The 14,975-nt window shown below is 36.9% G+C and overlaps 1 protein-coding gene across 6 annotated transcripts in view; it reads right to left on the bottom strand.

The window, feature by feature from the left end:
- The window catches only part of dpp6b (dipeptidyl-peptidase 6b), a 149,870-nt gene extending 134,895 nt beyond the window's left edge, over nt 1-14,975 (bottom strand). Inside the window, exons 1-3 of one of the 6 annotated variants that reach the window (XM_082171947.1) lie at nt 14,790-14,974; nt 14,604-14,662; nt 12,596-12,628 (exon numbers count right to left, since the gene is read on the bottom strand). In XM_082171947.1, the coding sequence (XP_082028073.1) occupies nt 12,596-12,628; nt 14,604-14,660 (90 nt within the window). In that variant the 5' untranslated portion in view covers nt 14,661-14,662; nt 14,790-14,974. Of the gene's footprint in view, nt 1-12,595; nt 12,629-14,603 lie in introns of all 6 variants that reach the window. The other 5 variants (XM_082171946.1, XM_082171950.1, XM_082171948.1 and 2 more) reach the window with 5 other exon arrangements.

The raw sequence follows: 14,975 nt of genomic DNA, 5'->3' as shown, positions 1-14,975 counted from the left end.
ATGCCCGTCTTGGCGAGTATTCAGTTAAACTTAGTCAGTTTTGGAACGCAAATAGTTGAGAAAGATAACGCATGTTGTGTAACATTATATTGGAACCGTGCATAAACTGTGCATTAAAGAGACAGAAGTCTAATATTCCTGCTGCTCTCTATCATGTTAACCCTTTCACATGTAAGTTTACTGATCTATACTGTATATACTATACTATCTATACTAAACTATACTATCTATACTATACTGTTTACTGACTATACTGATCTATATAAGTGGTGCACACATAAAGCCACCTCTCAAACAGTTAGCGAGTCGCAAGTACCAAAATGAGTGGTTTACTGCGCTTAAACAGTCAAAATGCGAAACACAAAATTGTGTCAAAATGCCCATCTTGGCGAGTATTCAGTTAAACTTAGTCAGTTTTGGAACGTAAATAGAGTAAAAGTATATTGGAACCGTGCATAAACTGTGCATTAAAGTGACAGAAGTATAATATTCCTACTGCTCTCTATCATGTTTATGTTTTTTTTTATCATGTTTATGTCATTTTAGAACGTATCACCTTATTATTTCCATGGCGACGCGTCACGCTTGTCACGTGACACCATGCAGCCAAAATAGCTTTATGTTAGTTTATCTATGACGTGCAATGGGCACAGGCATGTTAGTTTGCACCACAATTCAGAGGATCGGATCTGTCAGATTTACAACACGTGAATTCATCCACTTCTCCCGAAATACATGAAAGTAAGTGACCGGTGAAGTGGGAGAAGAATAGAGAAAACATTATAGTTCCCAACACAATGTGTATCTGACCGCCTCATCAATCTATAATGGAATTGTTATTGCCGCTTCCACAGACATCAGTGTGTATATAACTAACTATACATGTATTGTTTTGCTAGTACTGATGTGTATTTAAATGTATGAAAAACTAAAATAAACATTATGTGGTTGAAAACACGAAATAGTTGTGATATATGACAAGCGCTGAGCACATCCGTCTCTGGCTCAGCTCCAGCCAAAGCGCGAAAACACATTTGAATTTAGCAGTTGATCACATGATGCACCGAACATTCTAATCACACTAAAGTGATTGTACACTCCAGGGACCAGTCAAGACTGATCACATCGGTGTGATCGTATGAGTCAAAGGGTTAATCTTGCTGTTTACTTGTCTTCTGTAACTGTTATTTTACATTTGATTACTTTAATTTCTGTAGTATTTCTCACCTGAATATACTGTTAGATCCACCTGAAAAACTGAAAGCCTATCTTATGTCATATCTCCTATTGGATTTATTTGTGCTGGTGTTTGCAATTTGTTTACTTTTATTACTGACCTTTTTACTAATATTTTGCATTGAAGAAAGGTAGATTTTTGTTTGTATATGCTGTCAAAGAAATTGGAATCGGCCAAGAACATTGCATAGAACATTCAGCATCTCTAATTAGAGACTGATGTTGACTATGGTAGATGGCTATGATTATTGCCCTTAATACTGGGTATTTTCTAACCAAAATATGCCATTCTTTACAATATAAACAAAAAACTATAAAATCAAAACAATCTAATAAATTTATTTATTAGGCTATTTATATTTATATAAATATCTTTATATTTTTAATTAGTTTATTTTGATAGGCCCCTTATTATGTGTGTTTCAATTTATACACTAACTAAAACACAGAACTAATTATATAGCAAATATTTATGCAAAATGTGTCAAGATGATTTCATATTATATTATGATATTTGATATTTAGTTATCTATAAGCCAATGTCTTGTTTTTGTGAGATAGTTCTAGACTTTATAACTATTTTTGTTCATATACCGTTATTACTTTTTCCATTCCTGATCTTGTGAATTTCTAATAAGTGCTGTGTATTTCAGAACGAGATTTTCCACAGCTTCAGTTTTATGCTGCAAATCAGTGGATGTGAACTGGCCCCATTTATTTAGCATTAATACAAAATAAAAAATAAATTAGCTTTTGGATATTTTAAAACAGCCTTTTTCATAGATTTAATTTTCAATCTGCATTGAAGAAACAGTCACAGATTTTGTTTTTGTTTTTTGTTCAATTCAATATGTGTATGTGGTTGTTTCTTGTTTCTCGTTCCCCTTTCATATAAAAATGCATGTTCTTAGAAATCTGGCCTTGATGTTGTATGCATAAATAACTGATTCAAAGTATTTATATTTTTTCTAAAATATGCCATAGACCTTTACCATACTATTAAAATGACTCAGGAGGAGATATTGGCAGCTCAAAGGCAGCCATACAAGTTAACATTCAGCACAAGGATAAAATAAGAGCTAATTTATACTGACTGTCAAATTTGAGACTTAGCCACTAGCACAATCACAGAAAAGCACAACTGAATCATCCATTTAACAAAAGCAGCTAAGCCGAACACAGAACTTTTGTTTCCCTGTAAGCTCAGAGGTAATCCTTCACTTTAGGGATGAAGCTTATTATTTAGATTAAGAATATTTTTTACACTGTTTTAGAGCATAAATGTTGCTGCATTATTAAAATTGAGTTTTTCACTCAAAATGCCACGGAATTTCAAAACATATAAAGTGTTGGGTATAATTACTGCAATGTTAGAAATGGAGGAGCATGAGAATGAATGTTAAACATGCAAATCTAAATCTATATGCATCCATCTTCTTTATGTTGGTTATGATAAAGACGTGTTACACACAGCCCAGAACCATTCAGTTATTATGGTAATCAAACTATATTAACCTGATTATAAATAACAACACTATTAACACTAACAACAGCACTAATGATATCAAATATAAAAAGTAATAGTACCTAAAGAAGGGAAATAGTTTCAACAAAAATTGTGTGTGTGTGTGTGTGTGTGGTCAAATTACCCGTTTGTGCGGTTCAAATGAATAAGACCATGTTTGGAAGGATTTGGGCTTGAAAGTGCTGTCATTACATCCAAATATGCAACATTATAATTACTCCTTTGCCTTTAATAAAAACTGGACAGAAGAGAGGGGAGAGGGATCAAGAAATGACCCCAGGGTTCCAACAGAGTATGTGCACTACCAGGCGGAAGTTTTATTTCTAAAGAGATAAATAATTACAATGTTTCTTTTAATGCAACAAATCAAGACTAGTCTGGAATGGTTCAAATTTACTGTGGGTCAAATGTGACATCACACAGCCAAAAGTATAGGTCTAATGTGTAATATCTTAGAATCCAAGGTAATACAAACACTGCACTAATTCATGTTGTGCATCATTTAATTATATATGGGCTAGCAACTGCAAAAAAAAAGAAGAAAAATAGCACATAAACTGGTAGAGAAACAACACTATCAGAACTAGTCCAGAGGACTATACATCTGCACCTGAAGAGAGAAATAAAAATCTAAAAGACTCAGCATTATCTAGATTGGTGAATAAAAGTAAATGATGGCAGCTAACCTTTCCTTCTGGTGTAAATTGTGGAGGGCAGTGACAGGCACTGGATGAATACTGGCATCATAAATGAGCCGCATCAGCTCAAGGAGACAGATGGCACATAAAAATAACAGAATCCTGCACTGGATAGACTTCAGCCCGGTTAATAGAGTCCACTGAGTGGAGAGAAGAGAGCAGCAGACATGACACTTTGGAGTTTGATTGAAGAAAGGTTTCTGAGTTTATCATGTATTTAGGCAGCCTCTGTGATAGATTTCACAGAAAGCGCTGATTCCATTAGGTTTCCCTTTTGTAACACTGTTTTGTAACACGGTTGAGAGAATTAAATGGACTGATCTGTCAAAATCAAGTCATGCTCTTTATCAGCTGACAACTGTAGCATAATGAGTGAAGATCGCATTATGTTTCGCTCTATACCACTGCACATTAAGCAGTAGCAGGAAATGTAAGGAGCTAAAAACTGAATAAAACTCATTAAAAGTTATTCAACAGCCTTTTGAAGGCTGTTTTAACCTGTGGTTTCAGCCTCCTTCACCGGTCCTCAAAGACCTTTAAAGTATTATTTTGGGCAAAAATGCTGTGCGATTGTTTGTTCTACTGAGAGTTCTAGCTGTTTACCAACTAGATAATGAATCAACAGGCAAACAATGCTAGTTTCACTATGTCACTATTGTCCCCTGGATCTACCACCAAAACTTTACACTAGGACTGCAACAACTAATCGATCAAAAAAAGATCATCAATAATGAAAACGATCAACAACAAAATCCGTTATTAATTAGTCTAGTCTGTGCAATGTGTAGGGATCATCTCTGTCCCTATCACTTTACAGACATTTAAAACACATTTCTATAAACAAAATATGTGCCTGAAAAAGGTTGCAGAGTGAGCTGTATTTGTATGAATAGCCCTACATTTACATTTACATTTATTCATTTAGCTGACGCTTTTATACAAAGCGACTTACAATTGCTATATATGTCAGAGGTCGCACGCCTTTGGAGCAACTAGGGGTTAAGTGTCTTGCTCAGGGACACATTGGTGTCTCACAGTGGATTCGAACCCGGGTCTCTCACACCAAAGGCATGTGTCTTATCCATTGCGCCACCCCCCCCACATCCCCCACATCCCCCACATCCCCCCACATCCCCCACATCCCCCACATTTGCACATTGTTTGGGGGAAAACATTGGGTAGGATGTGGAATCACGTTTATTAAAATACAGACAAATTGGACTTATCCAATTACTCAATAACTCAAAGAAATAATGATTAGTTGCAGGCTGCAGCACACAGAATGGCACTTGTATTTGTCAACTGCTGATGCAAGAAATGCAAACAATACCAGCTGCTCACCAAAAACATTTGAATTGGAGACAAGCTGCTAATAGAAATGCATTATACCAGTGGCATGCATGGTGCCCCCAGGTGGTATGGAGCAAACTATGTAAATCATTAAAATGCACTTTCTATTTTCCATGTTTTATTTCTAATGTCTGAATGTTAATATGTAATGTGCATATGTAATGTGTATATGTAATATGTAATGTATGTGCATACGTAATGTGTATTTGTAATATGTAATCAGTCAGAAACTAATCGAAATCTGATATAGAGCATTACGGTTGTTACTACTAAGCTCAAAGAAAGGACAAAAAAGTCATCTACAACAAAATAGAGAGAGCTTCGAAAACCAATAAGATGAAGGTATCTCAGTAGACAGAACGTGATACAAGCATTGGATTTGAACATGCCTTGTTGCCTTCCTACCTCCGTATTTTTCAGCTTTCGGAAGCAGCCCAAGACATTCCAATGCTCCCATTATCATGTATACTCTGAGCATAAAAGGTCTGTACTTTTGTTTAAAAGAACTGTTAGAGTCTGTTAGTTGAGAGCAGAGCCATAGAGAGAGAGAGTTGCGACACTCTTTGATGTCGCCGCTATGGCTGTCACGTGGTTCATGTAAGCCCCAATAGTTCCAAAACGTACGCTGGCTGTCATGTTCTTCTATGGGACAGACAGCAGCGATTGCATTATTGAACGGTAAATATAAAATAAAACACACACCCAAGTACTTTTTCAGCTGTTATTGCATTATTGCATTTTGTTAATGTCAGTTTTGCATTTGGAGATAAGTTTTAGGCTATATTTTTGGAGGGAAAAGCTTAGTGTTCATGTTCGCATGGGTAGTAGCACTGGCTTTAGCGGCTCTAACTTAACTTTTCCATATCATTCATCTGATGATGGACGTCTCATGATATTTATTTTAGCACAACTGGGCTGTATTAGGCTATTGATTCCCGTGATTTTGCTTATAAATTTTGATTCAGCCATTAGCCTACCTTCATGATCACGCAAGAGGTCTGCCGTGGCGGTCCGTTCAGAATTCGCTTAGAAGCTAGCTCACTTCTTCTGATGAAAGTGGCCACCCCCAGGACCACAACGTGAAACATGATCATGTTAAGACTAAGAATATTATTTTAAGATTAAGGCCATACACATTATCAAAACTATAACAGATTAAAAACGAATTTAAGCATGGCTGATACAAATGAAGGTTTTCAAATAAAATATTTTTTATTAAACAATGACAGACAACAAAAATGTGTGCTTGTGTGTGTGAACAAGAAAAACAAAAACCAGGGGCAGGTGATCCATGAAACAGACAGGACTGGTGATGGCCATAACAATCCTAAAGGTCCAGCATTGTTCTCACAAGCCGCTTCACTCAAGACAATAATAACATAATGAAAAGTTAGTATATCCCAAAAAAATAAAATAAAATAAAAGTTGCTATAAAGGTGGTAGCGATTCATTACCGAACTCTTAGCTGACGAAGTCGCGCTAGCTAACTAACGTTAGCTAGCAGGCAGTGCTTGAAAATTGGTTGAAACAACCAACATAAAATATAAATAATTACGCTGTGCATGTACAAATGAAGACCAGTATAAGCATCGCAAAGGGCCTCTGATACAATATAGACAGTTGACAATTCAAAAGAGGTCGATATTTCGGCAACTTAACTCTGGAACAACTCGACGCGCAGCAATGTAAGTGAATGGTGTCCAACGCCCACATGACAGTGTTTGGAACTATTCCGATCTTCATATCCCAGAAGTAGGCGGTTAAAAGCGCCGCCATTATTTACAACGGAGGTCTATGGGAGTGTCGCAACTCTCTCTCTCTATGGCTCTGGTTGAGAGTACTGGAATAGAGGACTGAATGAAATATTTGAATATTAAATATTTAATGTGTTTGTTTTTCTGTTTTCACTTAATTGAGAATAAACCAATGTGTTGGCAAGTTAATGACGTATAGATATTCAAAACTGATCAAGAAAAAAATATTGGCATTAGCAGATAGTCAAGCCTGCACTATTGGTACTGTGATGAAAAAGTGGTACCAAGCCATCCATACTCACACTGAGTAGCAAAAACGGAAATAAAAAATGTGGATTTAATTGCAGCAGTGATTTCTTTAATCCAAAAAAACTCAAACTAACACTTCTGCAAGATGAGCATTTGTGGTTAAAAAGTATATACATTTTTTTTTTTTTTTTGAAAATGAACGATCGTATCTCTAGATAAGACCCTTATCCCACGGCTGGGATCGCGCAGAGCCCTTTGAAGCTGCATTGAAACTGCAATTTGGACCTTCAACCCATTGGTTGCCATTGAAGTCCACTATATGGAGAAAAATTCTGGAATGTTTTCCTCAAAAAACGTATTTTCTTTTCGACTGAAGAAAGAAAGACATAAACATCTTGGATGACGGGGGTGAGTAAATTATCAGGACATTTTTATTCTGAAGTGAACTAATCCTTTAAAGCAGCATGATTTATTTGAATTACAATAATAATAATAATAATAATATAAATAAATAAAAATATATTATGTTTGTTGCTCAGTCTTTCAACTTGCGGCTAAAAAAAAAACATTGATGATGACTGCACTATTAAAAAATAAAGATTCCAAAAGGAGGTTTTTGTAGCAATGCCATTTTGGTTCCCTATCTAAATAACTTTTTCCACTAAAAATAACCTTTTGTGGAACAGAAGGTTCTTCATGGAACCACAATGTGCCAAGTACCACCTCTGATTTGTAAGAGTACTAGGCCTGAATAGTTTGAGAACGACTGTTTTGTACTATAAGTATGATGGAGAACAGCAAAAATGGAAAGTATGTCATAGTGGTTTATCACTGTATATATACCAAATTGTAAAATCTTACATATACCATTCCTTCTCAAACCTGTCCTTTGGACCCCCCACCATTGCACATTTTGAAATGCTGTGTCCCCATTCAGAGGCTGCATCCTTCGAAGGACGTGGACTTCAAAGTGACAGTTGCTAGTGATGAGTGACTGTAACGTTTGTACTAGACTGTTTTTGGAAAGTTATAGCAAACTGTCTAATACAGTATGTTCACCGTGGTCCATTTCTGTATATAAATAGTATAAATTATGCATAGATCGCATCTCAGTAAGATATGTCAACATTTGAACTGCTTTAAAAATATATATATATTTTTTACATTTGTATCATTAGATATTTGAGTAAGTTGAAACCCAATACTGACATTTAAACATTTAATTCTGCAAATTCTCTTTAAAAAAATCCTGTCTTCACTGGCGCGCAATTAATTCTGGGGTAGGCAAGGAGGCGAAGGATCCATCTGTTGTATCCATGATTACACAGGAAACAAAGGCCGCATTTGTAGGCCATATTTGAAGGAGCCTTCGAATTGGGACAGCCTTCGTCGCGCAGTGGTGACACAATCGGCCTTGCAATGCGCCCTTCAAAGGATGCAGCCTCTGAACTGAACTGAACTGAAAACTCAATTAAGCTTATTATGTCTATGATTATATATGTCTTTTATGTCTCCCTTTTCTAGAACACCTGATTCAACTCATCAGCTCATTAGTAGAGACTTGAAAGACTTGAATTGGGTGTGTCCAATAAGGGAGACATACAAATGTCCAGGACAGATTTAAGAAGCACAACCCTAAACCACCTTTTAAAGGAGAAAAATGCTTTCATAATTCTTAACTCTGATGTGCAGCAGCAAACTACACCAGAGTTTGAAAAACTTTCACATGAACAAAATTTTTTTTAAGTCAAATACAAAGAAAAAAAAAGTTACTGTTTGTAATCATCATGGTGGATTGTGCTCTACCTGAAAAATATAGGTTTACAATACAAACACTTTGGGCCCTATTTTAACGATCTGAAACGCAAGTGTCAAGCGCAAAGCGCAAGTAACTTTGTGGGCGGGTCTCGGCGCTGTTGCTATTTTCCCGGCGGGATAAATGCCTCTTGCGCCCGGCGCAAATCTAAAAGGGGTACGGTCTGAAGTAGCTTCATTATTCATAGGTGTGGTTTGGGCGTAACGTGAAATAAACCAATCAGAGCGACATCTCACATTCCCTTTAAGAGCAGGCGCTTGTTCTAAAGCGGATTCCTATTATAACGGCGGATTTGCCAGGCGCGCGCCAGGACATTGGGGATGGAGAAACCCACCCAAATTAACTTAGGTTAAACAGGCGTATGATAATTTGGGTAAATGTGTAAGCTAGATGTATGCTTTTATAATAAATTGTCTGTCTATCTATCTATCTATCTATCTATCTATCTATCTATCTATCTATCTATCTATCGTAATAATGTATGATTTGCAAAAATGAAAACTGCTGCATCTGTGTAGATGAGAGAATCAAAGTGCGCGTTGTGCACACGCTACATTGATTATGGCCAAGCATGCGCCCTTAAAATAGCATATGAATAACATGCGCAACGCGCCACTGACTTTATTTTTTCCTGGTTAGTGGCGCAATTGTTTTCTAAACCTGCAAAATAGCATGAAGGAACGTTTGCGCCGGAACACGCCTCCTCTTTGCGCTGAACCGCCCCTGGGAGCGCAAGTGTATTTCCTAACTTACCGACGAGCGTCTGAGGAAGGAAAAGTCCGCTTTGCGCGGGTGCAAAATAGGAATGATACATGCGTCGGTGTACAAAGTCAATTGCGCTGGGTGCAAGATAGGGCCCTTTGTGTTACATGCTTTGAAGTGTTATCAATGAGGTGCATTTTGTATTATTTCAAATTCGCAAAGCTATTTCCTGTCTAGGCGCAAAGTATTTTTCCTTACAGAAGGAGGGCGAAGGAAGCATTTTTTTCAGCAAAGGAAGCTCATCCAAACTCTCTATCACAAATCTGTCGTTCTGCTGCAGCACTCTGAGTGAGTTATAACATATCCTGCTCCTGCAGGAGAGCATAATGGGTTCTCTCTATACTGTGGCGATATATATTCCAAGCAGTGTCGTGATTTAGATGCATCCAAAAATACTTTACAGCTTTTCCATTCAGAACTCCAGCAGACAGGCTTCTGCTGATAGGAGCAGGGTCATTAAGGAGAGATGCTCGCAAATAAGGGATAAATAAAAATTAGGGGACCTTTGAAGAACAGGTTCAATGTTTCTTTGAAAACTCAATTAAGGCATGATAAAATTAAATTAAATTTAAAATGCAAACAAAACCTAAATGCAAAATATTTGACAAATACAACAATCTAGATTTTTTTTTTTTAAAAACCAAAAGTGAACCTCCAGAGGTCAAGCTGCATAGTTTGATTATCAAACATATGATGTAACTAAGAAACTATCCTTTATGAATTTAAAATCAACAATAAATGATCATCACAGATATGACGTATATATATGACATCCAATTTTTCTGCCAGTGTATTGCTGTTTTCCAGAAGCTTGGGCCGCAAAAGTATGAAGGGTTTGCATGTTTCCCAATCCCTCTGAAATGTCTGTTTGCGACAAACAATTATTGCGGAAAATGTTTGATACTCATGGTACTTAACGCTCGAAACGTTTTAGTAAAGCCCTGAATGTTTTTATTACATCATTTTTTTACCACTTATGTTTGCACGCTTGGTTTTCACTATTAAATCATTTCTGAGCTTTAGTAGCTGCTCCATCCTTCTACTCCAGAATTTTGACAACTGCCATAAAATCTAGCATTTTATTGTACAACAAAGTGAAGGCTCATTAAAATTATGTAGCAGAGGTCTGTGTAGTAGACAACTCCTTAGTAATAAGAAGAAACGGTGCATTGTCTTGGGTCACCCCTCCATCCAGTGGTAAAAAGCAGAGACAATGATGCAAACATAGCAGAATATACAGCTGTTATAGAGGAATTTTCAAAGTGGACATTTGTGATTCTTGCATAACTCTTTCTTGGACTTCCACATGTTGCACATGTCGGGGGGTCCGTGACATTTTGTCATGCCATATTATGTTTGATACAGGAAAATCAACGAAGTGTCATTGACCCAGGGCCGGCGCGTCCATATAGGCGAACTAGGCAATTGCCTAGAGCGGCACTTTTGTAAGGGCGGCAAAATGTGTGCCAATCGGGAATGAACAATTCACAAAATAGGCTATATGATTTGCTGAGCTGCCGCTGCGCCGCCCCGCGCCGCCCCGCCCCGCCCCCTGCTCTCACGAGTCATGACTCATGACTGAGTGATGGGAAGTTCGGATAATTTTACTGACTCTCTTGTTCGATCTCGTTCATAAAAATGAACGAATCTTTATTTGAGTCATTTCGTTAATTTAAGTGGCTTTAAATGTTACACAGCCAAAATCCCCGATCACATCCACCTACGCATATAGTAAATGTATATATTTGCTTCCTCTTGGCCTAAAGTGTTCCTGCAACGGGAGTGTTCTCTGGCTAGAGTGCAGAACAGCGGAGTTTGTATGGACAGAAGTGCATGCCTGAGCTTGTGTTTTGGGTTAAGCTGCGTTGCTTTGACATTGTGGAAAATATAACAATAGAAACAAAATATAGGCTATTAGCCTTTTTACCCATTATTATCAATCTAAATTAATCTCGATTTTAATTTAACTTAATTTCGTTTTTCTTTATGTAAATTTCGTTTTTCTTTATTTAAATTTCGTTTTTTCTTTATTTAAATTTTAAATTTAGTTTTTTCTTTATTTAAATGTTTTTTTTCTTTATTTAAATTTCGTTTTTTCTTTATTTAAATTTTACATTTAGTTTTTGTCTTTATTTAAATTTTGTTTTTCTTTATTGAAATTTAGTTTTTCTTAATTTAAATCTACCCTTTACTGTGTCAGTAATTTGTTAGTCAGAAAAATATAGACTACCTTAAAGTATTGCTTAATTTAACAGACATGTGTGTGTGCGTTTTATATTGCTAGTGCAGCGTGCGTCAAGTAGCCTATATAAGCCCTGCCCGCCTGAGGTGCGCCTTCCCGCTTGCGGTGTTCTGTAGTTTACTAAAAGTTTATTAATTCTGAACGTGTCGTGTCTCGCGTGTCCATCTATATTGCACCACCAAATGCTACACTGCACTCCCCTGTGAAGTTGATTGGATGAACGGTTCTCGAAATAATCAAAATGCAAACGGACATACAGACACATAGAGATTCCTGCCTTTATTAGAGAGAAGAATATGTTCAGCCCCCTCTCGAAGCTTTGAATATTCGATGTTCATTACTACCGCAGCTTCGAAGCTCAAAAAATGGTATTCGGACCAGCCCTAGGGGCGGCACAAATGTTTTTCGCCTAGAGCGGCAGAAGTGCACGCGCCGGCCCTGCATTGACCACTCACTGCCACATGCTAAATATACTTTTAAATGACCTAAAAAACACTGATTTAAAACAAATGTCAGCTGTCTAGAATCATTCTTTGAAATGTATGAACATGCTTTGAGTATTGCTTTTAGATATTCAGTAAGCAAGCGTTTCCAGCTGATTTTAGAGCCAACAACACTGAAAACACACTTCATAATTCCACAGCCCAGTCACTCCAAGATCTTGTCTTTACTTGCCTTTTATTAAATATCACATTATTGTATTACACAACAAAACTGCAAAAAGAGACCACCTGTAAACCTACTGTGTAAATCTACCTTAGTAAAGATTATAGAAATTTCGGACAACTGAACACTGCCATTATCCAAAAACTTTTTTGTTTGTTTGTTTGTTTTAAACAAACGTTGATAACTTAAAAAGAGAGACTGCAAGACATGTTCTGACGTATTATGACTCATTTCATATCATATCCAACACAGTATCTAGTAAAAGACAAAAAATGTGAAGAAGAGTGTTTAACATACCTCACTGGGTATAAAGGGTCCTTGTCCTTTGTCCTTTGATGGGAAAAATCAGAGATTGGCTCAGTAATTCTTGTAACTTTCAAATTGCACAACTTTAATCCATAATGATCTTGACACCACACTGACCACAGTAAACAAGACCTGTTTTACTGAATAAATTATAACTATAACACTATTATAACACTAAAAAGTACACATCCTGCCAGCAGAGGGCGCACTTTATTTAGTTTGCAGCTTCCACAGACTTTGGACCCCATACTCTCTTAAAGATGTCCAGAATGGCAATGCACCAGTCCACGACAAAAAAAAAAAGTCATGATCATTACCCTTTCCATTAAAAACAGAGCGGTAATCTCTAGCAAACTTTTTTACTCTTCTTTTTAGACACCCATTAAAACACAGAGAAGAAAAATGCATTTCAGTGTACTGTGTGTTCCAGTTTATATCCTGAAAACTTAAGACATCTGCTTCACAGACACAAACATTGAAATGTGTAACACCCCCGGTGCCTCAGCTTTGCTTTTCTTGTTCATATCCAGTGGGTGAAAACAATTAGTATACTGAATTGGTAATAAAAAAAAGAAATAAAAAAAGATACTTCAGTGAATTCTGACTGATGTTTTCTCCAGTCAGTTGCATCTTCATGAGAAATGAACTAAATATCATTTTATGTGGGTCAGGATATTGGCAATTCGCTGCTGTGATGTAACAAAACCCCAAAACTTTGTAGGACAAAGCCCCAGAGGTGTTTGCAGAAAACAGCGGCACAACAAAATAAGAAAAACTCTGCACAGAAATATTAAGACAATAACTCAAACTCTGATAAGGATAATTAGGGTAGGAATAACTGGGGGGTATAAGCAGCCTAACACTTTGTGTTGCTCAGATTCAAACTGAGCAACACATCTTTGAATACTTCTTGGACTAAAAGAGACCTAAGTTACCAAAGGTAAGTTAAAAAATGACTGGAAGGAAGAAGAATGGAGAAGTAGAGGATGAGGAGACCAGAGAAACCCTGTCCAGTGAAGCTAGATTTGTTGACAGAATCCTAAATGGATGTTTTAAGCCTGGATGTTGTGGTGCATTGAGCCTAGTTCAGATATATGAATAGACTGTATTTCCTCATTCAATAACTACTTCACTTCAATCTTTACAACGTTTTTTTTATTTATTTTTTTACTCTTACTGACAATATAATAGTGTGTAAACAGATACTAAAGTTTACTTGAGATTTATAACTGCTGGCTTTAAGATAATTACACAGCACACAGTGCTTTGCTACACAATGATATACAGTTGAATGGGCTTATCAAGGTCAGGTACAGTATAGGGACAGACTGACTCTTCAATATGAAGGCATCTATAGGTATCACATACAAATATATTGAACAAAAAGGTGCCAAATGTCCACCTGAGGGTAGAGACATTCAACATTTAGTCTTCCACTTAATTTACATAACATTCAAACTTCCATATCTCTTATGTAATATTCACCTCAATCATTTCATGTTGCCTCTAACCTCAACATCAAAGAACAGTTATCCTCCATAGGGAGCGTTTGGAGTGGGACAGACTGCTAGGCTTTTGGCAGTCCTGAGGTGCTTTTGACTTTCACTTCATAAATCCCATCAAGTTCACACAATTTCCCTGTCCCCTGAAACTCAGTGTTAAATTAAGTGCAATAATACAGAACAAAACAACAAAACCTGAGGGAAACCTAACACCTGACCTTCTTGTGATGAAAATCCCTTTATCTCAATCTCACATAGGCTATAGCCAAGGTCTTTCTCCTCATCACCATTATTATATAAAGAAAGGGCATAGGCTATTCAATACAAAGTGATTGATTTACATGGATATTGAAGCTGCTTCAAATGCTAAATGAGAATTATGTTCACCAGATTGTCAATTATGTCACACATACAAAATGCACATAGAGGGTCTTATAAGTACTATACATTTGTTGTAATATATGTCTTGAAATAGTTGGATGAAATCAACAGCTTACCTTATCCCCATTGGATGAACCCCTCCGGTAATTCCCTGCTCCAGCAGACGAGTTCATCCCTCAACGGTGTGTTTAAGACAGAAAAAGAGGAAGTTAATCCGTGTAATTACGTTTTTTTTGGTTTGTTTTGTAAAGAAGAAGCTTGGGATGTGTAAGAAAAGAAAGAAAAAAACTCCATTTTCATACCAGAAGTCTCGTTTTTCCGAGGAAGTTCAATGAAATGTTTATCGGCTCGTGTTTGTGTGAGTAGTTGTTCCCGCGTTATCTGATGCAGGTGTTGAGACAGTTTCCTCGTGAAAGAGAGTGACCCTCTCTCACAACCGCACGCGTGGTGAGTGTGACGTACCTGCGGGTGTGCGGGAGATTGTGACA

This window comes from Leuciscus leuciscus, assembly GCF_965113295.1.
Source record: "Leuciscus leuciscus genome assembly, chromosome: 6".
Taxonomy (NCBI): Eukaryota; Metazoa; Chordata; class Actinopteri; order Cypriniformes; family Leuciscidae; genus Leuciscus; species Leuciscus leuciscus.
This window is presented reverse-complemented; position numbering and strand designations above follow the sequence as displayed.